At 37.7% G+C, this 26,610-nt stretch overlaps 1 protein-coding gene across 1 annotated transcript in view; it reads left to right on the plus strand.

Moving 5' to 3' along the window:
• The window catches only part of PDCD10 (programmed cell death 10), a 50,124-nt gene that overhangs the window by 17,655 nt on the left and 5,859 nt on the right, over positions 1-26,610 (plus strand). The window contains exons 2-5 of the mRNA XM_027876164.1: positions 2,933-3,139; positions 10,697-10,750; positions 15,603-15,720; positions 23,441-23,567. Of these exons, the coding sequence (XP_027731965.1) occupies positions 3,044-3,139; positions 10,697-10,750; positions 15,603-15,720; positions 23,441-23,567 (395 nt within the window). The 5' untranslated portion in view covers positions 2,933-3,043. The remainder of the gene's footprint in view (positions 1-2,932; positions 3,140-10,696; positions 10,751-15,602; positions 15,721-23,440; positions 23,568-26,610) is intronic.

A 26,610-nucleotide genomic window follows, 5' to 3' on the forward strand; every position in this document is an offset into this window, starting at 1 on the left:
TTACTCTCTTTCTCCATTTTTTTTGGTGACTCCTAAAGTTCTGTCATCATCATCATCATCTCTTTTTATTACTTCTCTTGGTGATCTCAGGAACTAAACTTCCGTGCCTTTGACTATGATCTATGTCGGAATGACTTGCAAGTTATATTTTTGTTCCCAGCTTTTCTCCTGAGCTCCATCCCTAGATTTTCATCTTCTTTCTAGACATCTCCTCCTGTATGTCCAGTTGGCACCTTAAACTCAACAGTACTGAAACTGAACTTGTCACTTCTTTCTCATCTAGGTTTGAGGCACCTTTGCTTGTTTATTACTTATTTGCTCAGCTGCCTAGTAAAATTTTGTGTTTGTTAACACTTGTACTTATTTGGATTAAAGAGACAAGGTTTTTAGCCAAGAATAATATAGTTGTCACAGGCAGTAGACAGGAGCTGGTGGCCACATTTCAATCTGTCCTGCAGATCTGGTTGTCCGTTAAAAGTAATAAAGGAACACTTGCTTCACAGAGCATGATATGCCTCCCTTTCCCCCATACCCAAATAGCTACCAAGTTCTATTATTTATGCTTCCTCCATTTCTTGTACATTTATCTTTTAAGATTTCTTTTGCCAATAACTTTATTTACTTCAAGCCCTTGTTACCTAGTCTAGATAATTGCTACAGCTTCCTGAATAGTTTCCTGAATGTTTTCCTACTGGTTGGATTAATCTTAACTAAATCACCATTCTGATCACCGTGTCATATTGAAAAACCACAAATAGTTCCTCTTATGGAACAAAATTCAAACTCTACTTGGTGTTCAAGGCCCTCTGGATCCAACTTTTCTTTCCATCCATGTCTTGCCACTCTGTACTATGCACTTTCCCACTTCTGCCCTTGCTTGCTATAGCCTCTGCCTAGAATGCTTACTTACTACTTCCTAACTTCTTCTATTTGATCTTGGCCTGTCAAACTCCTAGCCATCCTGTGTCCAGATGCTACCTCTCTACAGACTCCCAATCATTGCAGCCAAAAAGTGATCTTTCTCTCCTTTGAACACTTACAGCACTTTGAACATCCTTGAAACAGTAAGAACAAACCTACCAACATTTCTTTTTGTGTTTGTCCTTCACTCTTTAAGAGGACCATGACATCAGGGAGATGATGACACGACTTGCAGTTGACTTTGATTTAAGTGAGTGAGGGCTGTGCAAGGTCACCAGCCTCACTTTCTCCTCCAGAGCCATCTGGGTCCAGTGGCAAGATATTCATTGATTGAAGATGGCCCGGGATACGATGGGAGACCCTGGCCCTTTTAAGCTAAGGTCTTTTCAAGTTTTCTCTTTGAGTGAGGTAATGCCCATTCAGTGAATAGGCCTCTTTAAGAAGTGAGTCAAGGGATGGCCCCTTTAATTAAAAAAAAAAATCAAACGGAGAGGAGAAGACTCTTCAGGGTTGCTGGCCAAAAGAGAAACAGTTACTATTTACATTGACTCTGAGCAAGGAGAGCCCCCATTAAATGGTGCTTGGGCAGGGACCTACTGTTGTCCAGTTTATGAGCTCCAAAGTGAATTGGGTTTAAGGCTTGGTTTTTGAGAAAAGAAAGCTGGCCAGGAAACTCCACAGAGGAGAAAGAGAGGGAGAGGGAGTTAGCATAGTCACTCTTGTATCACTTTGGTCTCTGGGAGATTAGCTCCAAACTTAGCTCAGTTCCTACATAACATTGGTCCCACCAAGTTCATGTCTAGGTACATCAGGATTGCTGGACGATTCATTCCACTAGGCAGGATTCCAAAAGGTCACTTGGCAAGCTCAGCCCTTGCTCATGGAGCATTGATGATTGATAATGTGCTGGCTGTAAAACTTGGCTGGCGTTTTGACTTTCGGATTCCTTGGCTCATTTTTTCACCAAAGGTGGGAGACTCCGCTTCCTTCAACTAGAACTGGATAGAATTAACAGAAAGGCCAAGGACCTAGGCTTGTTTCTCATGGGCCATAGGGTCACCTCCACAGGACACGGGAAGAAAAAGTCACCAAAGGAATGTACACATAAACCTTTTAGCTTATATTATAGATCTGTATACAGCGTATCTTTTCTACCAGATCTTAGGTCCCTGGATCATAAAAAATGAGAACCTCTTTATCTTCGTATCTCCCTCTTCTCACCAACATCCTCTTCCACAGTGGATTCTAAATAATCTTTTTTTTGAATGAATAAAACAATGTATGACTTATGAGTAATATCAAGAGTGCTAAAGGTTGATGACAGTGCTTCCTTATAATTTCATTTCAAACAATAACTTTTCATTTCCTTTATGTAAGTGTATCTTTGAAAGTAGTCATATATTTTTACTTAAAATTTATCTTTGATTCAAAAATGAGCGCTTTTCTTAGGCTGCAAAATTTCCTCACTCCAGTTTTCCCTCTCTCTCCCTCCTCCCAACCAAAATTTTTCAGTGTTTGGTCATGAATTCTTCTTGTCTTTGTCTCCTAGTCTCCCCTTAGGGCCATCTCCAGTCATCCTGATCTGTGTCTTGCCACTGGACCCAGAGGGCTCAGAAGGAGAAAGTGAGGCTAGTGACCTTGCACAGCCCTGCCTCACTTAAATCCAAATCACTTGCGTGTCGTGCCACCATTGTCCTGATGTAATGGTCCTCTTTGAGAATGAAGGACAAACAACAACCTAGTCGCCCCTTTCTGAATAAAGATTATTAATAAAGTGCTAACCCAATCTTATTGGGAAAGAGGAATGCCTATTGGCAGAAGGGAAAATACCTAGTTGGGATTACGTTATTTTAGTCTGGAAAAGACATTTGTAAATCCTTTAATTTAAAAGGTAAAACATTTTGATATGTCTTATCGTGATTGAATTTTATATGTGTATATACACACACACACACCCCCATATATGTGTGTGTGTATATATATATATTTTTTTTTTTCTCTTCCAAAACAGGTCAGTATATTTTAATCGTCCATTCTTGACACAAAAGAAAAGGAAAACACTGCGGTGAATGAAGAGTCCTCTACTTTTTAGCACTGTTTTTCTACTGTAGTTGGTCTTTGAATGAGGATGACAATGGAAGAGATGAAGAATGAAGCTGAGACCACTTCTATGGTTTCTATGCCACTATATGCCGTCATGTACCCTGTGTTTAATGAGGTAAGCTAGTCAGTGTTTTAAGGTATGACCATAATACATCCCATGTTAGCCTTTTATCTAGTGTTGGCCAGTGACAAAGCAGCCTAGGAAGAGGATACCTAGGAGGGGAAAAGGTACATCCAAGTGTAGATGCAGGGTTTTTATATATTAGAATCTCATCTCTCTGGACCAGATCACATCAGAATACCTACATTTGGTATAATTCAGGTATTCCAAGTACAGAATCAGAAGTTACCAACTTGCCCTTCCTTGTCTATCGCTTTGACTCTGTGAAGTAGGTATTAAAGGGGTCTTTATCCCTGTTTTACAAATGAGGACACTGAGGTTCAGGAAAGTGAAGCAATTTACTTAGTAAGGTCACAAAAGGGAACCAGCCATTGCTTCCAGGACCCCTGCACAGAGACTGCTAGAGACAGAGCAGAGACTTTTATCTGCTCGTCTTAGATAATAGGTGTACAAAAGGAGAAAAAATGCTGCTGGAAGACACGTGCCGAGTTTGTGACCTGGGAGAGACCTAAGATCCCATCCCCCTGCAGCCCCCTCATTTTACCAAGGAAGAACTGAGGGTCATGGGCTTTAAGTGACTTGTCCAAGGTCATCCAGGTCCTATGTGGGTAGGCTGAGATTTGAACATTTCATTGGAAGTTGGGGAAATCTTTCTCATTTAGAATTAGAAATATATATGCTGTGAGCCCTAAAACAAAATGATAATTAGCAAATGGTGAATGTTGTTGTAGAATTTGATCTTGGAATATTTTAGCTGAGTGTGTATTAATCTGGAAAGATAGAAAAAGCAAATCAGCATGGCGGATGTATGATATCTGATGTAGTAGGGATAGAGTTTACTGATCAAACTTCAAAAGTTTCCCTTTTAAATGTACCACAAACATAATTTGCACCTGCACAGTGTTCAGAAATGTTTGAAGACTTTCAGTAAGCATGAGGTATTTTTTTAATAGAGATAAAATCTGAGTCTAGTTTTAGAAGTGAAATAAATTATTATCATGCTTTCACATCAGAAATAACAGTTGGCTAGAAAGAATCTTGTTCTTACCCCACCTTGTGAACAGAACACCTTTTAATGGGTTATTCTTATCAGTTGTTAAAAGTTAATATTTAACTATGGTCCAAATATGCACTTTATATAAATGCATTGATATGGAAAATTAGCATTCAGTTCATTGTTTGTAGACAAAGGTGTAAAAATAATTATAGATTTGATCACACAATAAATTCCCAGCTGTGTAAGGAGTAAACTCATTTTGAATCTGAATCATTAATTGAATGGTCTCTGGAATGTGTTGAAAGAATTCAAATTCCATGGAAGTAGGTATTCACTTTCACATCAGGGGTGAGGTCTTGAGTAAGGTGGTAGCCTCTACTCTTATTGCCTTTTAAGAAATTCCTGGCAAATGGGACACACTAAGGAAGAGTTTTAGAGCTATTTACTCAGAATCACAAGTAAGAAGTATTTATGTCATGGAAATCCAACACGCACCAGATTCATTAAGACTATCACAAGGTAGTTGAAAAGTAAGCTTGGCTAATTAGCTATTGTAAAATACAGAGTTCTAAGCAAATTGCACGTACATATTTTATGAAATGGAGCTCAGGGTTACATTATGGATTAAAGAGATTCTTAGGTACCTTATGATTTGAGCTTAAATTAGAATCCTCTTGTCTGTTCCTTGAAGAATAACTATTTCCTTTCATCCTGATTAATTCCTTATTGCAGAAGAAGGGAGAAATATAGATCAGAGATACTTTCTTCCCCCCCCCCCAAAAAAAATAGACTGTACTTTCATTCCTATGCACTTTGGAGGGAACTGTTTTCAAGCTAGGTAAATATTGTTTTGAAATGGTATATTAATGAGATTTTAAGATTAAGCGTAGATTTGAAGTGATTAGAATTGATGTCCTTTATTTCATGTGATGTCCTGTTTACCTACAAATAGTATTTCCTTAATAGAAAACCAACAGCATTCCTTTTAGAAATACCTGGAATGTTGAATTTCTTAGTAGAAAAAGAGACATTGTGTTAAATTGGAAACACACTAGCTTTAGACTCAGCAATCTGGGTTCAAATCTTGTGCTTCTTGGCTGTCTCCTTTTTGACCTTGGACAAGTGAGTCATTCAAAAGGGGATTGCACTAGATTAACCCTAGACCTAGGATCCTGCAGGAAGAAAATTTTCAACCCTTGGTTCCTCTAAAAATGGCTTAATGAATAACTAGTAGTGACTTTTCTTTTAACTCAATTCTGTGTGTCTCATCTTTTTTTTTTTTTCCTGCTTAATACTTTCATAAAAGTTGGATGGACTTGCTGAACTTTGTATTTTACAGAAACAACTGTCTTGATGGGGCTATTTTAAAATTTTTACTAGCTAATGCTGCTTGCCTCACAATATACACATTATCTGAAGAGAAAAATTAAATTCACAGCTTCTCTGAAATACAAATAAGACGTGTATTTTATGTAACCTTTTTCAGAGTGTTTTTATACCTAGTTAACTGTTTACACGGGCTCCATGAACTATTTCTATTCCCATTTGACTAGCTTTCTGCTTAGAAGGACATAAGTCTTTGGGTAACACCCATTCACTTTCTTCTCCTTGCCTGTGTCTACAAACATCTTTCTGACTTGCCTCAGTCCATCCCATCTGAATCTTCATTCTGCCCTAAGCATCGATTCACACAATTTTGCCCAGGTCACTCCTGCACAAATAATTTACTAGAGGAAGGAGCATATGGGCTTTTTTGTTTGTTTGTTTGTTTTTTAATAAGGATATTTACCCACAGACCCCTGAGTTAGCTTTGTAGGTACTAGAACTTGTGGACAGAATATATCTGCCAGAAAGTTTTCATTAAAATTCATCAAGAATTGTGACTGAGGTTAAGAGAGGGAGATATTTTGATCCTAGATCTCCACCTGGCTTAGAGACCAGAAAAAAAAGCAGAGCAATAGAGGCTGCTCCCTGGATGGGTGGAACTGTGTAAACTGGGCTTTCCCTTTGAGGCTCATCCTGGGCTTGGGCCCATTTAACATTTTTACAAAGGATCTGGAAGAGCGTGGGCACAGTGAACTTTTCAAGTTTGCAGATATGACAATGAATGTTTGCAGATAGTGAAATGACAAACCAGCAGTGATAAAATGCAGGAAACTCTCAGAAGTGGGCAGAAGAGTAGCCCATGACTTGGTTGAATAAAATGAAAGATCCAGAGAAGGACATTAAATCGGCAGGCCATATTCAGATACTGTTGCTAGGCAGTGAGCAAAGACCAAGTGGGACTTACTCAGGGTGTTTGCAGTCTACTGGTAAGAAGCATGTACACAAAGAAGGAAAGGAGGGAACAAACATTTATTAAATGCTAACTGTGCACCCAGGCACTGTGATAGGAGTACAAATATAAGCAAAAAGAAACAGTTCTTACTCTCAGAGAATAGACATTCGAATGGAGGAAGACTGTAAACAAAAGGGAATTAATTCAAAAGTGAGTAGATGGGGAGTGAAGATACACTTCGGAGGGCATGGTTTGGAAGTCTGGAGGAGGTCAGAGATGGGCTCTGGAGGTGAGTGAAGGCAGACCGGCCTGGGCCTCTCTGGGGGGAACTACTCACCCAAGGGAGAAGGGGGAGGATTATGGGTGAGCTGCCCAGGTGGCAAGTTGTTTCAGGGCAAAGAGGCCCCAGGCCCTGAGGGGAGTTCCAGAATGAGCACGCACTAGCACAGTGTGGTTTTGAAGTCCAAAGGAAGTCAGAAAAATTTGGGGAATGTTCAGTTTGACATATCTGGGCAGGGAAATATATCAGCTGTTACGATGTAGCACTGGAGGTCAGGAGAGAGATTAGGTTTGGGATTTATTTATGTGAGGATGAGGCTAGACCCCATTGCAGCCGTTAAATTAAGACCTTTCTTCAAGGTCAAACGCAGTTCCTGACTTAGTCAAATGACCTCTAAAGTCCCTTCCAGTTCAAAAATCTGTAACCTTATGAACTTATTCCACAGTCATATTTCCTTCTTTTTAGAGTATTTATCTCCTCATCCTACCTGATAGCTTGTCTGCCAAGAAAGTTCTCTAAGCTTATTGATAGAGGCTGCATCTTTCTATCTCTTCCAGAGTACCCTTGCACAAGTCAGTCAGCAAGCATTTATTAAATACCTGCTGTGTACAGTTCCTACTCTCAAGGAGCTTGCACATAATAGTTCTTTGATTAATGCTTGATTGATTCTTTTAAGAAATTGTCACTGTTTATTAGGACAATAAGCTTTCTTTTCCAAACGGGGGGGGAATGATCACAAATTTCAATTTTCATAGGTTTATGCTGACCTTATACATAGCTATCAAAGAAGTTAAACTCAACAGTTTTCATGATAACAAAAGGAAAAGGAATCCTTGAAGCTTGAAGGAAGCTATGTAGGACCCAAAGAGGTACTTTACATAGTAGATAGCTTGTTTTATAGATAGAGATATCTTTGTTTGCATATTGCCTCCCTCATTTGGTTGTAAGCTCCTTGTCTTTTGCCTCTTTTTCTATTCCCAGCACTTCACACAGTGCTTGGCATGTAGTAGCAGCATAATGAATATTTATCGGCACACTATAAATCATAAGCAAAGACATCTTCCCCTTTTTTTGGTGAAATTCTCATTTGTGCTTCCCCCACTCTGATTGATTACAATATAATTCCTTGAAGAATAGGATATGTCAAGTTAATTTCATTTCCCTTTTTGACAGAATTACTAGAGAGGTGGATCATTGGAGAATGCTATAAAAATGGGTTATTTAGATTTTACAAACACTTAACAATCTCTTGTGCTCTCAGTGCCAGATAATAGAAAAATTAGGTAGACTTGATTAGTAGTTGGATGACTGGACCCACAGAGTAGGCATTAATAGTTCCATATCAAGTTAGTACTGTTTAAAATTTTACAGTACCTCGGGTGAAGGTATAGCTGACATTCTTGTCAAATCAGTAGGTAACAAAAAGCCACAAGGGATAGCCCGCACACTGACTGATCCGAAAAGGCTGTGGAGAGATTAGAACACTGGGCTCAATGTGACACAAATGCAGAGGTGACTGTTGCCAGGAAGGACTCCAGTTGGGATCCTCTTCACTTCAACCAGGGGACTTTTTCCTCCAGGCTCGTCCTTCTGTACCCTTCTAAAGGCTTTGACCCTGGTAATCGCTGTCCTTTTTGAGCCTCATTCTGCCCCCTAGCTTCTTGGAGACTGCTCTGCCCTAGTTTCTTTCTGACCTTTTTTTTTTTTCTTCACCCAGTTTTCTTATGCTTCCCTTTGTTTACTTTGTATTCTAGCCAAAGTCTACGATTAGGTTCCCTGTTCTCATCCTGTCCTCTCACTTTTATGCATTCCTACAGACAGGCCATCTTCCCATTGAATTATGAATACAGTAAAGTGATTATTGTCTTCTTTCCTTGGCCAGCATGTTTGGGCTTTTGTTGAACTTCACAGTATCTGTTAGTCTTGAGAGCTTGTAGATGCCCAGATTACAAGTTAAGAATGCTACATTATTTACAGGGAGATTAATAGTTTATTTTACTTACTTCGATGCTCATTTCTTATGTTTGGAGTCAAACATTTTCTATGCCTTGAGGGATTAATAATAATATTCATTGCACAGTATGAGATATACTCATGGCTTTTGTTGAAATGTTTTACTCTCTAAGACCTATAAAGGCAGCAGTATTTTCCAATACTTAATATTGTTCCAATAAAAACAGACGCAACCCAGTTTTGTTAACTTAACTAGATTCTTCATTGTCCTTAGGAGCATGAAAAACCTGCAGCCAGATGAAGTTGTTGGTTGTTTTGAAGTTGGTCATTATGCTTATACAGATGAAATTGTTTTTATAAAAAGAGTATATTATGTCATTTTTTTAGACATAATACAAAATAGAATCTGTCAGGCTTATGAATAAGCATAGTTATCCTGAAATTATGAATTTTATATTTGAGAGAATATATTAGAAATATCAGATTAATGTAAACTCATGATCCAGCCTGTTATGTCACTGTTCAATTCATTATTTATTAAGTACCTAATGTATGCTAGGCTCTGCAGGATACAAAGATGAATAGGATACTGCTTACACAAATACAATCAGCTCTTCTTTAACAAAATATGTACAGTTCCAAAAATCACTTTACTGTGCAAAATCACAGTGAAAAACCACAGGGCTTATGGGGAAAATGAGGTCAGGGGCATAATGCTTAAGTACTTACTGACACATTAAAAAAAGATACAGCACAGTTTCATACATGTTAAATGTTTAAGAGATATATAAATACTCTAATAGAAAGTGGCAATGTCTGTGGTCTCGGGGTGCTCCTCCCTGAGCCCTGGTTCCTACAGAGCCCAGGCTGGCAAAACCTTGCACAAGTTGAGCAGGCCTCAAATGAGGGCCAGAGGCCGTGGCAAAAGGTTGGAGGGGAGATGGTGTAGACCAGCCCTCCTCTGCCCACAGCTCCTGCTGCATCTGCAGATACACTGGAAATACAGCCCTTTACCTTGAAAAAAGACCAGAAGTTTGTTTATGAAAATGGAGATTGGAAGGGATACAGCTTATGAGTTATTGTGAAGTGGTGCAGTTTTCTGCGTTCTTGCTGTTTCTTGATAATGAAATCGTGTCTAAGCAAACAGGAAATTTGTGTTATGCTTTAATTGTTCCCTAATCAGTCACAGAACAAATTCATGTTTTCAAAACAAGTATTACGGCAGAACTAGCTGTACTGTAATTCAAAATAGAATGTAAAAAATTCTTTTGAGAGAAGTACCAAATGTGATAGAGAACCCAGAAGGGAGTGAAGTATATGTCCATAAGTAATGTGGATCTCTATCTCCTTTATCAGGGCTATTTGTAAACTAAGATAAAGGATTGTTTTGAATTTTACCTCTTTTTTCCCTTTCCATTGAAAAGCTAAAAAGCAGTGTCACAGGAGTAGTAGAGAGGTGAGAGGAGAAACCAGAAATATTAAGTAGTATTTTTTTCTTTCAATTTAGATCTGTGGCCCATGAGCATTTTGTCAAATATTTGGTCAGCAGAACTTTACCAGTAGCTACCAGATACTCCTCAAACCCAATGAGTTATTTAATTCTAACCCTGGCAGAAAGTAATTTTCCATGAACCAAGGAAAAGTGTTAGTTCTGCTAAAAGACTTTTCTCCTTAAAATGTATGAGATAGAATATAATTTTCTAACAGAAGTATAGAACACTTGGCCAAGCATGTTGGTTTTAAATTAAAGGACAGATCTAAAACTTTATTAGTTACAAGTTAAATATTTATCCTTTATTTTAAAATATTAATAAAGAAAAAAGGTTTATTATCTGTAATTCTTGGTGACTCTCTGATGACAATTTTGTGTAGATAAGCTGTTGATTCAGTGCCCTGTTGACAATTTAAAGACATTGACAAGAATTGTTGCTAATTGAATTATGGTTACAGCAAAGTGATTACTGTAGAATTAAGATTCAGATAGGTCACATATGCTCTCTTAAATAAATTGGCATTACTAATGACTTTAAACTTTTATTACAGCTAGAACGAGTAAATCTGTCTGCAGCTCAGACACTGAGAGCAGCTTTCATCAAGGTGAGAAGCTCATAATTTATTAGAATGATTAAAATAAGTTATTTATGAGTTAAATCCATTGCATAATCATTGCTGACTTTCCCTTTTAATGAAAAACCTTTTTGCCTTTGCTTTGGACTTCACTACAGAGGGGGAGGGAAACAGAAGGACAATAGGATTTTAAAGCCTTTCTCTCCTTCATTAACTCTTCATTGTCCTGCCACCTAGTGCTTTAGGTGTTGGTTTCTTTTCAATGTTTCTCTCCTTAAGGACATTGGGTATATTAGTGATTATTATCATGATTTGAATGGAAACAATTTCTTTGCAGAATTACATCACAGAAGACAATGGTCTTTGACAGTGTTTACTAAAAGGCAATGGTTTGTTAAACTCCAAAACTGTTTTAAGTGGGAAAGAAGATCAGTGTTTCATTAGCCTAAGGACATTTTTAGGGTTTGTGGTGTGGAAGGACAAAATCTGTTTTCTCTCCCTCTCACCACCACCACTACCACCAAAAAAAAAAAAAGAAGAATAAATGAAAATTTCTTTTAACAAATATGCATAATTAAGCAAAACAAATTTCCCCAATGTATGTACACAAAAATGCATATGTCTTATTCTGTACCCTAAATCCATCACCTTTGTCAAGAGGTAGATAGCATGTTTCATCATTATTTCTCTGGAATCATAAGTGGCCATTGTGTTTATCATTCTTACATCTTTCAGCATTTGTTGATACACTATTGTTGTCATTGTATAAATTGTCCTAGTTCTGCTCAGTTATTTTTTCATCACGCATTTTTATAATATTGATATTATATAAATTTTTCACCTGGTTTGCTCACTTCATTCTGCTACAATTCATAAAAGTCTTTCCATGTCTTTTTTGAAACCATCTCTTTCCTCTTTTAGTACAGCATACTAACACTCTAGCTCATTCATATCCTGCAACTTATTCAGCCATTCCTCAATTGTTGGACATCTCTTACTTTCCAGTTTTTTGCCACTACAGAAAAGATTACTGTTTATATTGTCTTTATTTGCATTAAGTAAGCTTGTCATTGGGTATGACACTTTACCGTTCTTCAGGTTGGTGTGATTTTCAAAGTAATATATTGATTAAAATTATATCAAGTTTTCATTTGGATTCAGGCACATCATATTTCACTAATGACTATAAAATCATCCAGATAAATCTTTTTTTTTATGGTATATCAAATTGAGTTCTTGATATCACCAAGTGGCTTGCCTTATTATCTCTTCCCACAAGTCCATTTAAATTAAATATAATGTTTTAAAATACTGGATTTTTTAAAAAAAATACTTAATATATCAAAAGGCAAAGATGCAATTAATCTTAAAGGGTCATAAAGTCGTATACATTTTAGATCTTAGAAAGAATCTTAGAAATCAGTCATAGAAATGTCCGTGGATTGGAGAATGGCTAAACAATTGTGATAGATAAATGTAATGGAATATTTTTGTGCTATAAAAAATGATGAATGAGGTGAATACGGAGTAGTATGGTGAGATCCACCGGAAACAATGCAGTGAAGTCAGAGCCAAGAAAACACTTTGCACACCGATGGCAACAATGTGAATGGACAGAACAGCCACACATAAGGAAACCAAAGTGAATGCAGTCAGATTCTAAAGCTCAATCAGGACTCAAAAGAAGAGATAGGAGAAGAGACTACCAACCCCTGCCCCTTCCTGGACATGAGAAATCCATAGCTGTTGCACGTGTTTTAAAGTCTTCAATGTATTTAATTGACTATGCTAATTTTTTTTTTCTGTTTTTTGGTTGGGGGAATTTAAAAAATATTTATAGGATGGCTTAGACATTGATTAAAAAGTTTTTTTTAAAAAATTATTTCTTCATGATTGCAAGTGTGCCATCATGTGATAAAATCTCAGAATGCTGTTTTCCTGTTGTGGATAGTGTATTGACTGTAATTTTCTCTAGAAATTGGCATGACCTTAGCTGTGACTTTACAACCTTGTATTACCATCCCTTTGGTTCATATGCATTACCAATTTAGAACAGAAAGACATCTTGGAAATCATTTCAACCAGGGATTCTTAACCTGGGATCCATTAATTTTTTTTTTTCTAATGCTGATAACTGTATTTTAGTATAAGTGGTTTACTTTGTCAGCCTGTGCATTTAAAAGCATTATTTTGAGAATGGGCTCAGAGGCTTAGCCAGGCTGACCTCCAAAGGGCTCCATGTCACAAAAAAAAAAGTCTTAGAAAACACCAAACTAGAGTCACCCTTTCATTTTAGATGAAGACGCTTTGACCCAGAAAAATCAAATGATTTGTGTCTGTTTTTTTCCTCTTAGGCATTTTACCTTAACTAGGATAACTGTTGCCTGATGCTTAACGTTATACCAGAATTCTGGCTACTTGTAGCTATCCTGTAGACTTTTCCCCGGTGTGGGAAATGTTATGATGGATATAGCATTATTTTGCTACTATATCACTGTTGAGTAACTGATTTTTCAGGAGACTTAGACATTATTCTCTATAAAAAGAAGATGGACCACAATCTAAAAAGTAATAGCCCATGATAGTAGTGCGTTGTGAATGCAATGGTCCTATGTAGCTGACTGAATTGGTAGTAAGAAATTGTCTTAACTTATACTTCGTGGGATCGTCTCTCTTTTTGGAGGGGAGAGAGGACTAGACCTGTGATTTCGTTTCAGGCAGTTCCCAGTAAGGAAACTCCCTCTGCTAGTGCAGATGACATTTGTTCTGCAGCTTATAGTGTTTCCCAGTTGTTGGAGCACTAAGAAATTCAGTAGGTAGCTCAGGATCACCAACTCAGTTTTCTTGCAGCGCTAGAGCTCAGGCAATGCTGACGCTGTGGCCTGTGATCTATTCCCTCTGCCCTTCTGCCCTTCATGGTCTTCACAGTGATAGCCCACATTTATATAGAACTTTAAAAGTTTACAGAGGGTTTAACATGTTATCTCATGTGAGTCCCACAGTCTCCTTGGGAAATAGGTGCCGTTATCAGAGGAGGAAACTAGGCCTCAGGAAAGTTGTTCACCCATTTCAGTCATGTCTGACTCTTCATGCCCCCATTTGGGGTTTTCCTGGCAAAGTTCCTAGAGTGGTTTGCCATTTTCTTCTCCAGCTCATTTTGCAGATGAGGAAACTGAGGTAAACAGGGTTAAGTGACTTGTCCAGGATCATACAGCAAGTGTCTGAGGTCAAATTTGATCTCAGATCTTTTTGACTCCAGGCCCAGTGCTCTAAGCACTTCGCCACCCAGCTTCACACTAAGGTTACACAACTAATATGTGTATGAAATGGAATCTCAGCCCAGTGTTTAATTTTTTTTGCTGGTAGAAGACTTTAGAAGTCATCTAGTCCAACCTGCTCATTTAATCCATGAGTACTACAAAGCCTAAAGAAATTAAGTGGTTTACTCTTGCTATCCAACTAGGAAGTATCAGAGGTCTTCAGACTGTTACTCTTCCTATTACACAATGTTGCCTCTCATTAAAAAGGATCTCTTGTTTAAGGACAGTCTTTTATATAGAGATAGATAAATGGATATGGATCTATATTAATTCCTATCTATACACAGGCTGTCCCAAAAAGTCTTAGTGCAGTTTTAGTCTTTATTAGTTTAAAAATACACTAAGACTTTGGGGACAGCCTGGATATAAAGAGATATAGGTAGTGTTAGGAGTATAGGTCAATGCACATACCATGGTTAGCAGAATCCAGTAGAGCACACTTTATGCTTGCTTATCTTCTATCAAAATGAGTTAGCAGAAGCTATAGCATTTGATAGCATTCCATTTCTTGATTGAAACAAATGTAAACGTGTATTCCTTATTTCAGTCTACAACCTTGAAGTGTGTGTTTCCTGCAGTTTTAATATAAAACTAAAATACCATATTGCTATAGGTGCTGGGGGAAACTGTTCTTGATGACATCAGAGCTAAATTTAAGAGGTTAAAGTATACTTGACATAAATAGAAGCAAGAAAGATTGCCTTCTGATTAAGATCATAAATTTATGCCTATCTTGGCCACTTTATACAAAGATAAGGACATGACCAGTGAGAAGTATTAAATTGGCAGACATCCCTGGAAGAAACAGTAAACCTAAAGTGTGACTTTTAAAAGAACCCAAAAAAAAAAAAGAGCAGAAAAATAGGGCCTAACTTGGATGAACTTAAAACTTTTTATGATCAGATTTAGAATGGCAGGAAGATTTTGTTGCCTTAGGGAGGATAAGGAATAGCATGTGACCTGAAAGTTCATCAATGAGACATTCTCAGGCAGTAGTCAGAGATTGTAGTGATAATCTGAAAGCCAGACAAGCAAATGGTATTCTCAGGACAGAAACAGCGTGAGAAATGGAAATGACTGTGGGAAAGTAGTTAGGGATTCTATTACTCCAACAATATCTTTAGAAAATATTCTGTGTCATTTTCTGAAATTGTTAATAGTGGACGTTGAAATATTGGAAAAACTCTAGAGATAAATGCCACCGTGATCCTTAATCAAAATACAGGCTAGAAAAATTGTATAAATTAGGGGGGAAAGGGTATCAAGTCAGAAGTAGAAGACTTTTTGTTTTCATTCTTCGAGAGTATAAGTCAATATTTTTTCTCTCAGGTAGAAAATGGGTGGGTAACGAGTGAAAAGTTGCACTGATGCAGAAACAATGGTAAAACTCCAGAAATGATCGCTATCTTGATAAAAGGGCTACAGTTGAGTCTAGTGGTTATCTGGTGGACTTCAGAAAGCCTGCCCAGTCACGCAGACAAATTGTACCTAAAAGCTCAGACTTGGCTTCAAAGTGCTCATTTGTTTTCTCTGTTTCAATTTTAACTTTCTCCTTGATCTAGGCTGAAAAAGAAAACCCAGGTCTCACCCAGGACATCATTATGAAAATTCTGGAGAAAAAAAGCGTAGAAGTTAACTTCACAGAATCCCTTCTTCGTATGGCAGCTGATGATGTAGAAGGTATCAGATATCAGAACCTATGTTTATAATTTTGTGCCTAGAAATTGCTGAATAGCATTTCCCTAAGAGTAATGAATCAAAAGAGACTTGATTCTTTGGAAAAGAAGCTATGTGGAATTAAAAAGAAAACAATTAAATTTTTAGTTGAGACATTTACCATATTAATGCTTTTTCAATCACTGAACTATTAGCAAAGTTCACTAAAAGATAACATATAGATTTTTGTTAAAACTTAGCTATTTAATAGAACAATTAAGTTCTGAACTTGCCCTCATAAGAGGGGATTTTTTTTCCCTTTTTGTTTTTATTAATTTATTTTTAGTTTTCATTTCCATAATTCACTTCCATAAGCTTTTGAGTTTTAAATTTTCTCCTCCTCCCTCCTCATTTCCCTCCCCAAGATGGCGTGCAATCTGATACAGGCTCTACATATACATTCCTATGAAACATATTTTCACATTAGTCATGTTGTAAAGAAGAATTAGAACCAATGGGAGGAGCCATGAGAAAGAAAAAACAAAACAGAAGAAAAAAAAAAGCAAATAGTATGCCTCGATCTGCATTCAAACTCCGTAGTTCTTTCTTTGGATGCAGATAGAATTTTCCAGCATGATAGATCCTTGTATTGCTGAGAGTCTATCTAACGTGGTTGTTACTATGTACAGTGTTCTCCTGGTTCTGCTCACCTCACTCAGCATCAGTCCGTACAAGTCTTTTGAGTTTTTTCTGAAGTCTGCTTGCTCATCGTTTCTTATAGCACAATAGTATTCCATTACATTCATGTACTACAACTTGTTTAGCCATTCCCCAGTTGTTGGGCATCCCCTCAATTTCCAGTTCTTTGCCGCCACAGAAAGAGCTGCTATAAATATTTTTGTACATGTGGGTCCTTCCCCATTGGTATGATCTCTTTGGGATACAGCCCTAGAAGTGCTATTGCTGGGTCAAAGGGTATGCACATTTTTATAGCCCTTTGGGCATAGTTCCTTCTCCAAAATGGTTGGATCATATCACAACTCCACCAACAATGCATTAATGTTCCAATTTTCCCACATCTTCTCCAACATTTATCATTTTCCTGTTTTGTCATGTTAGCCAATCTGATAGGTGTGATGTGGTACCTCATAGTTGTTTTGATTTGCATGTCTCTAATCAATAGTAATTTAGAGCATTTTTTCACATGACTATAGAGGGCTTTAATTTCTTCATCTGAAAACTGCCTGTTCATATCCTTTGACCAGTTATCAATTCAGGAATGACTTGTGTTCTTATAAATTTGACTCGGTTCTCTATATATTTTAGAAATGAGGCCCTTATCAGAGAAACATTGTAAAAGTTCTTTCCCAGTTTTCTGCTTCCCTCCCAATCTTGGTTTCTTTGGCTTTGTTTGTGCAAAAACTTTTCCATTTACTGTCATCAATGAGGGGATTTCAATGTACTTATTGACTCTCCTCTCAAACACCCTTAACTGTTCAGCTCTTCAACTGGTCGTTTCCCTTGACATACTCCTCCATCCTCCCTCTTCCACATGCAAAAATGGTCATATCCATGCTCTTGCCATCACCTCTGTATTCAAGAACTCTGAATTCCCCTTATCTAACCATAATCAGGCTTTCTACCTCTTGTTCTGCTTTCCCTTGCAAAACCCTGCTCTGTGTCTACACAGTGACCTCCAGTCCCTTGACCCCTCAGTTATCCCCCAGATCAGCACTTGTGTGCTAGCCAGTCTCTCCTCTTTTCTCTATCTTGAACCTTTAGTGAACCAGGCCAACTTTACACTTCAGTCCTTGGCCCTCTTATCATATTGCTGATCGCACCCTGCCGAAGCTCTCCTTGGATCACTCCCACCATCTACTATCATAGAATACAATGTGTGATTTTTGTGTGTTTTTGAAAAACAAAATAGTGTAATTGTCTGTGATTGTGACAAAGTTGAAATTCTCTCCATATATTCTTAAAACATTATCTTCCATACGTGAAATCTTATAGGCAGGAATTTATTGGTCAGTTGGCAATGGCAAGGGGTTTAATACTACAGTGACCCTTTCATGGGTCCAAGGGCGAATACTCTGCTGAAATTAACTTTTTTCTGTTTAGTCAGGCCTGTCTTCTGAAGTTCCTATTTTGGGGAATTAGCATAGTCGGGTTTGTAAAAATAAATTTTGACCAGAGGTATATAACAGCTTCAGCGCAGACTTCGGCATTATTTAGTTTAGTCATTGAAACGTTAATGGCGAATTTAATAGTAATGGCCAGTTAAATTCTTGATCTGTCTCACTTGCAATTCAAATAAATATGGATTTTTACATTTTAACTGTGATTCACTACATTGCAATGTCCCTGAGTCCAGGCCTGGCATCTTTTCCTGTTGTATTGTACATCTTATATAAGATGGCTTTCTAATGAAGCTATTCATGCAACTGAAGAGGGACCTTTTATGTGCAGAGTGTTATTCTTGGCACTGAGATACAGAGGGATAGTTGCTGCCCTCATGGAAGCACGTCTATTGCTGTGATATGATGCTAATACAAATAACCCTAATAAAAGTAATACGCAAGTGCTTAAGATTGTTATGTAATCAGTGAAAACCTCATAGATGTGTTTGCGTTAGAACTGAGGTTTGATGGATGAATTGGATTTCTTTAGACACAGAAATGGGGAAGGTGGCATTCCAAGCATAATGTTAAAACACACAAGCCCAAGTACGGAGGCACACCATTGGCCTTGATGTATAGTCCAGTGTGATAAAAGTATAAAGCCTGGAGTGTGGGATGAGCTTGGTGAGATCAGGTGTCATCAGGTTGTGGCAGGCCTTAAAGGACAGAGTGAGGAGTGGACCTGGTTTAACTTGTGTAGAGGTGTGTCATGATCATATCTACATCAAGAAGGCTAATCTGATATCAGTACAAAAGAGAGTTTCAAGGGAGATGGAGTTGGGGGGTGGGGAGGGTGAGACAGTAAAGCAGGGATTAAAAGTAAGAAAAGAAATGAAAACTGCAAGAAAATAATGAATAGAGAATTAGCATCTTGGTGAAATAAACACAAAAAAGTACTGAAGAAAACACCTTTAAAATTAGAACTGGAAAAGTAGAAGCTAATGACTCCATGAGACATCAAAAAACAATAAAACAAAAGTCAAAATAATGAAAAAAAAGAAGAAAATGGGAAATATCTCATAGGAGAAACAACTGACCTAGAAAATGGAGATAATTTAAGAATTATTGGTCTACCTGAAAGTCATGAACAAAAAGTGTCTTGACATATTTCAAGAAATTATAAAAGAAAACTGCCCAGATAACTTAGAACCAGAGAACAAAATAGAAATTGAATATATAGGTCATCTGCTGAAGTAAATGGCAAATCCAGAACTCCCAGTTTAAGGAGATAATACTGCAGTTAGCCAGAAAGAAAGAATTCAGATACTGTACAGCAGCAGTCAGAATCACACAAGATTTAGCAGCAACCGTGGTAAAGAATCAGATAGTTTAGAATTTGATATTCCAGAAGCTAAGGAGTTAGGATTACAACCAAGAGTAACCTACCAGCAAAACTGAGTATAATTCTACAGAGGAAAAAAATGGATATTTAATGAAACAGAGAAGTTTCAAGAATTCCTGATGACAAGACCAAAGCTAAACAAAAAATTTTACATTCAAACACTCAAGAGTAGCATAAAAAGATAAACATAATTGAGAAATCATAAGGAACTTAATAAGATTAAACTTTTTGCATTCTTACATGGGAAGGTGATACATTTAACACCTAAGAACTTTATCATTAATCATGTAGCAGTTAGTAGAAGGCTACATAGAGGGTATGGATGTGAGTACATTATGTTGGGATGATCTTGAAAAAGAGATGAAATGGTGAGAAAGATTCACCAGGAGAAGGGGGACAAGAAGGGAAGAATGGGGTAAATTATCGCGCATAAAAAAGACACACAAGAATTTTTACAGTGAGAGGAAAAAATGGGGGTAGAGAGTGGGCAACATTTGGACCTCACTCTCACCTGAACTGTTTCAGGGATGGAAGAATATTTATATAGATACAGCTGAATGCAGAAATTAATTTTATCAAGACAGGGAAGTTTGGAGGGAAAAAGTATTAGAGAAAAAGCGGTAGGAAAAGGGATAAGAGGGAGGGTGGATTAAGAGAGGTGTAGTGGTCAGAAGCAAAACAGGGAGGGGGGGGACAGGGAATAAAGAGAAGGATAAATAAAAGATAATAGGGTGGAAGGAAATGTCCAACAATCATAATTGAATGTGAATGGGATGAACTCACCCACAAAATGGAAAGAAATAGCAGAAGGGTTTAAATAATAGAATCTAACAATATATTGTTTACAAAAGACACTTGGAAAGAGATAGCAAAAGAGTTTAAAAAGTAGAATCCAACAAAATATTGTTTACAAAAGACACACTTGAAACAGAAGGACAAAGAGTTAAAATAAGGGGCTAGAGCAGCATCTATTATGCTTTAACTGAAGTAAAAAAGGCAGGGGCATCAGAACTGAGAATCAAGAGGTCAAGAGTATCAAGGGAATCAATATTAAAAAAAAAAAAAAAAAAGCAAAGGAAGGGGAATCTAGCCGTACCGGAACTCAAACTCTACTACAGAGCAGTAGTCATCAAAGCAATTGGATATTGGTTAATAGAGCAGTTGATTGATGAAATAGATTAGGTACTCAGTATACAGAAACAGATGAACACAATAGCCAAGTGTTTGAGAAACCTAATGATCCAGACTTTTGGGGCAGAAACTCAAATTTGACAAAATCTTCCTGGAAAACTAGAAAGTATTCTGACAAAAACTAGGCACAGACCAACATCTTACATCTTATACCAAGATAAGGTCAAAATGGATAAATGATTTAGAAATAAAAGGTGACATAAGCAAATTAGAGGATCATGGAAGAAATTACTTGTCAGATCTGTGGATAGTGTGAAAGTTCATGACCAAACAAAAGATAGACATGTTCACGGAGATAAAATAGATAATTTTGATTACATGAAATTAAAAAGGGTTTGCATAAATAAAACCAATACAGCCAAACTTGGGGGGGGAAAGCAGGAAACTGGGGAAATAATTTTATAGTAAGTTGCTTTGATAAAGGCCTATTTTTCAAATATATAGGGAATTGAGCCAAATTTATAAAATGCAAGCTATTACCTAATTGAGAGGAAGAAATCACAACCCTTAATAGTCATATGAAAAAATATTCTAAATCAATAATATTTAGAGAAATGCAAATTAAAACAACTCTGAGATACCACCTCACACTCATCAGATTGGCATATATGACAGAAAAGGTAAATGACAGATGCTAGACGGGATGTGGGAAAATATGTATACTAAAGCACTATTGGTGGAGTTGTGAACTAGTCCAAACATTCTGGAGAACATTTTGGAACTGTGTCCAAAGGGCTATAAAACTTTGCATGCACTTTGACCCAGCAAAACCACTCCTAGGTCTATACCCCAAAGATATCAAAGAGAAAGGAAAAGGACTCATGGGTATAAAAATATTTATAGCAGCTCTTTTTTTGGTGCAAACAGTTGGAAACTGAGAGGATACTCATCAGCTGGGGAATAGTCAAACAAGTTATAGTATATAAATGTAATGGAATACTATTGTATTCTAATAAATGATGAAGAAAGTAGTTTCAGAAAAACCTGAGAAGACTTATATGAACTGATGCAAAGTGAAGTGATCAGAATCAGTAGAACAGTGTACACACAGCAATATTGTAATGATAGTAACTGTGAAAAACTTAGCAACTTTGATTAATACAGTGATCCATAACAATTCCAGAGGACTCATGATGAAAAATGCTATCCATCTCCAGCTAGAGAACTGATAGGAGGAAAATAAAAAAAAAAGAGAAAAAAAGATCTGTTTAGCCATCCACAGTGGAAAAATAAGAAAGGAAAGGGCATGGTAAATACTGTGTTTGATTGACGATATTTATTAAATGCCTGTTATACGCAAGGAAGATACCGTACCTGGTTTTAGGAATACAGATGAAAAAATCAAACAGTTCCTGCCCTCCAGGAGCTTACATTCTGCAGGAGATGGTAGTAAAATGTCTATAAAGAAATTCAAATCAGTTTGGCATCCAGCTCCTGCATTGAAGACTTAAGTGTTTCCATTTCTCAAGAGTCACGCAAAGACCCTAGTATTATTTTGTCATATTGATTACATGTAGATTCATTTTAACTGGTTGCAGATTTTAAGGAGATTTTTGACAAATATTGCAAAGAGGTCAAGGAGGGTCAGAACTAAGGAAACTCCATCAAGGTTAATGGTTAGTACCCCATAAAGGGAAATAGTTGTGACAGAATTGTAAGGACAAAAGCCAGTCTGCTATTTCTAGAAATTTAGTGGTGCAAAAAAAAAAAAAGAAGAGATGTTCAGGAGATTTGTAGACCCTCTGCATGCATTGGAGATAAAAGTGCAGTTGGGTAGTGAAAATGGGAAGATGTTTAGAGCAGGCATTTCAGAAAATGAAGTGTGGAAGGATTGTCTCAAAATTGTAAAGGTGTGGCTGAGATCATAGGATCACACCTTTCTAGTGGGTAGAATAATGACTTTGTTAATGATGCTCAGCAGCCTTAGAACAGGAGAGAGGAAATCAGATAGTGGGTTTCTGCTTAGGCTTGGCTTGGCGCATTTGGTATCAACAGCGGAAGACAGGGAGGTGAGGGATTTGACAGTGGCAGCTTGTGAATCATGAAGGTGGCCACCTATAGGGACAGGCCAGATGTAGAAGAGATAGGCTGAGAGGCGACAGAGGGATCATCAGTCATGATGAGGGAAAGAAGGAGTATGGTGGTCAAGAGAGGTGGGAGGTTAAGAAGTTGTATTCACAAATGGTTAGGTGTCTAATGTGGGCCTGAAGTGTGGTGTGGAGGTGGAGATCAGGAGTTCATTCCACTGGAATTAATGTATTCCAGGGATTAGAAGGAATAAGATTGGATTAAGTGTTTGGATTGAATTTTCTGTATGCTTTTGAATCCAAATGGAACTAACTTCTTTGAAAGCCTAGATATTTTGTATCCCCATGTGCATGTGTGCTGAATTTTTTACTGACCACAGAGTTTGACTTGCTGTCCATAATAAAATAGGAAATAAAGTATATTCTTACTTTACAATGGGAAAATGCTACCATGTTTCTCTGAGAGACTGCTCTTCTGATAATAGTTCCTAATGGGATTTACTTAGAATCTTTTTCATTTAACTTCTTTTGAGTTGAGAATTAAATTATAACTGAGCTCTTTTTAAAAAAATCTTTTTCAGTTAAGAAAAATCTGTTTTTTCTCTCTTCTCCATTGTGGAAAAAGCATGAACCAAGCCCTGGTAATAAATATGCATAGGCAACCAAAAAAAAATTTCCTTATCCCATTATGCCCAACAATATATGTCTCATTTTGCACCTTCAGTCCCTCACCTCTCTGTCAGAAGATGCCTAGCATGTTTCATCAGTCTTCTGGGGTTGTGGTTGATTATTGCATTGATCAAATTTCTTATCTTCCAAAGGTTTTTTTGTTTATGTTTTTCTTTGCAGTGTTGTGGTTATTTTACCACATTTTCCCTCCACTACCTTATTGGTCATTTTTTGCCCTTAAGATTTTTGCACTTTGGCCAATACAGATTTTAAGTCCTAAGACTTGAAATGGACCTGGAGATGCTTGATGTCTTGTTTAACATTTATTTTATCAGAGTATATGATCGAGAGACCAGAGCCTGAATTCCAGGACTTGAATGAAAAGGCACGAGCACTTAAACAGATTCTCAGTAAGATCCCCGATGAGATCAATGACCGAGTGAGGTTCCTTCAGACAATCAAGTAAGTATTGTTTTGCATTTCATTGGAGCAGTCCTTGACTATTTTCATTTTATTACGTGTTAAAATTGATAGTTTTTAAAAGATGATTGTCAGACTGTTGTTCTATTCCAAATTACTGTGTTTATCTCCAGGTTTGTTAAATACGAGGTTTGAAAACATGACAGGATGAGACATTGTTGTTAAATCATGCACATTAATAATTATACACATACAATGGGAAGACTTGGAAGGTAGGTGAACGAGCAGTGCTGCAGGGCATGGAGGAAAGTTAGTTTAATGAAGAAAAGCAAAGAGGTTCAATTTAGTTCGCCAAGAGCAAAGAAAACATGGAAGACTGAGTATAGATCAAAAGAGGGAACTCAGGATGCCTTTTTGGATGTCCATCCTGTATGCAGAGAAAAAGAACCAGTAAAAGTCTTGAGATTGTGCCGGATAGGTCATGGAGGAAAGAGTGGATGTGTGGTCAGAGGAGCCAGTCTTTGGCTCTGCCAACTGACTGTGCTGGTGGCCCTCTTGGTCAATGCACAGTCTCTCAGGGCCTCGGTTTCCTCATCTGTAAAATGAGGGGCACAGCTTAACTGATTTCTAACTTCCTTTACAGTTCTAAATCCTGTGGACAGAAATCCATCTTCAAGTATTTGAAAAGCTGTCTTGCATCAGAGGAATTAATCTTGTTCTGCTTGGCCCCAGGGGGCGGAAAGCAAGGGGTGATAGAGTTTCAAAGTGAAATAAACTGCCTGTGAGTCTTCCTGCATTCGGAATGACTTATGGGTAGGACTTATGTAGGAGGGAATTTTTGTTCAGATATGTGTTAGACTAGACATTCCTGGGGGCCTCTCCTGGTGCTTAGGCACTAGGGGCAGAGGGTTTTAGAGGCTGCGGCCTAATGCCTGCGTGGAGATCTTAGATTTTAAAAAGCTAGAGGTTACGGACAGGAAGCAGGGAATATAACAATACCAGCAGTCATAATAAGGCTCACATTTACAAAGGAATATAAGGTTTGCAAAGCACTGTTTGTAAAGCACAGATATTCTCGTTTTTTCTTCACCACATCCCTGGGAGGTAAGACTATTATAATGTCCATTTTACAGATTAGGAGTCTGTATGAAAGCGCTTAAGTGACTTTCAGTGTCTGTGGCCTGATTTGAACTCAGGTATTCTGACTCTAGGATAACCATCTATTTAGAGATATGGGAGACTTAGAAGTTATCTGTTCTCAGCCCCTCACTCTCCTGGTGAGGAAACTGAGGCCCCCTGAGGTAGAGTTTGATTAATGTATTATTGGTATTAAGTGATAGAGCCAGTATTTGAATCCCAGCATCCAGCACCCTTTCTGTTACTCCAGACTGTATCCCATTGTGGAAGATTGAGCCTAGGGGTAGGGTTGGGCTTAAGTTTTGGTTTTTATTTTAAAATTTCAAGACTTAAAAGCTCTTTTCAGCCTGTGTATCATTTTGAAATTAAATATTAGGAAATTTGATATGCAGAGTTAACATTATTTTGCCTACTGACTTGCCACTGGACTGTGATGACTGGAGGAGAGAGTGAGGCTGGTGACTTTGCGCAGCTCTGCCTCACTTAAATCCAGTTAGCTTGCAGGTCAAGACATCACCCTCCTGATACCACTGGTCCTCCTCGGGAATCACAGACAAGCAACAACCACAACAACATTTTTAGGGATTTGAATCGATATCCTTTGTTTCTTAGGAATTCTTGTTAGCCTGGAAAGAGTTTCACCACCGACCTGTGATTTCATTGGCGTTCATTGGAGTTCCAAAATAAGGAACTCCATCAGCCAACGCAGGTCAGCACCTTCCCTGCAGGTCACTGAGAGGGTAAGGGCAGTGCAGAAGTGAGCTATTCTTTCTGCCCCAAGGCCAGTTCTCTATTCACTATACCCACTGTCTTTCATACTTAGAAATGTTTCCTTTATTAATAGAAAGTTAGTATCATTCCATTTTAAAATGCCTAAATTGTTTTTCTTCACAAAGAAAGAGGCATTATAGTATGTGGAAAGAGCTGGCTATTCAAGGGGTTCTGAATCTTTGTGGTGCCTTGGGCTCCCTTTGCCAGTCAGGGGAAGGCTCTGGACCCATTCTTAGAATAATGTTTTTAAATGCATAAAATAAATTACAAAAGATTACAAAGGGAGCCACTTGTGTTGAAATAGAGTCAGTGGAGTATTTCTTTAAAAAAAAAAACCCACAGGTACCAGACCCCAGGTTAAGAACCTCCATCTTAAAATTAGAACAGGTGCTTTTCTGTCCTGATACAGCATATAGGCTGTTCTATAATGGGGCCTTAGTTCTGAACACTTTCTCAAGACTGACATTTTGCTATCTGTCTTTCACATATCATAATACAAATTTGGCCTATCAGTGAATATATTTGGTGTTTAACAATAGGGATGGGTTACATGAGCATGTCACTGGCTGAAGCTGGTGGTCTTAGTCTGTGAAATTTTTATTTATATAGCCACAACATAGAATTGAAATCTCATTCCTGGTCCCCTAAACAACATGCTCTAACCAGCTGAGAAATCTGAAAATTGTTTTTTTTTTGTTGTTGTTGTTTTAAGTGAGGCAGTTGGGGGTTAAGTGACTTGCCCAGAGTCACACAGCTATGTGTTTGAGACCACATTTGAACTCAGGTCCTCCTGACTCCGGGCCGGTGCTCTATCCACTTCACTACCTAACTGCCCCCAAAAATTCTTAAGTAGCAATTGATAAACACTTTTGTTGAGGGTTATAAGGTTTCAAATGATAAAAAAAGAGAGATCTTTTTGTTTAATCTGTCAGTCCCCTTCCTGTTACAAATGAGGAAACCAAGGCCCACATACCAGATAATTATAACTGGAATTTCAGCCCAGGACTCTTTCTACAACACATACTATACTGAAAAACCTATTGATGTTTTCATAGGGTGTTTGTTTCAGGAAATATTTAAACCTAGAATTTTTCATTTCTTTATAAAGTGCCAGCAGCAACTTGGGTACCATGCAAAAACAAATTCTCTCATATTCCTTTTTTATCATGTCCTGTTA

This window comes from Vombatus ursinus, unplaced genomic scaffold (genome assembly GCF_900497805.2).
Source record: "Vombatus ursinus unplaced genomic scaffold, bare-nosed wombat genome assembly UNPS02014810.1, whole genome shotgun sequence".
Classification (NCBI taxonomy): Eukaryota; Metazoa; Chordata; class Mammalia; order Diprotodontia; family Vombatidae; genus Vombatus; species Vombatus ursinus.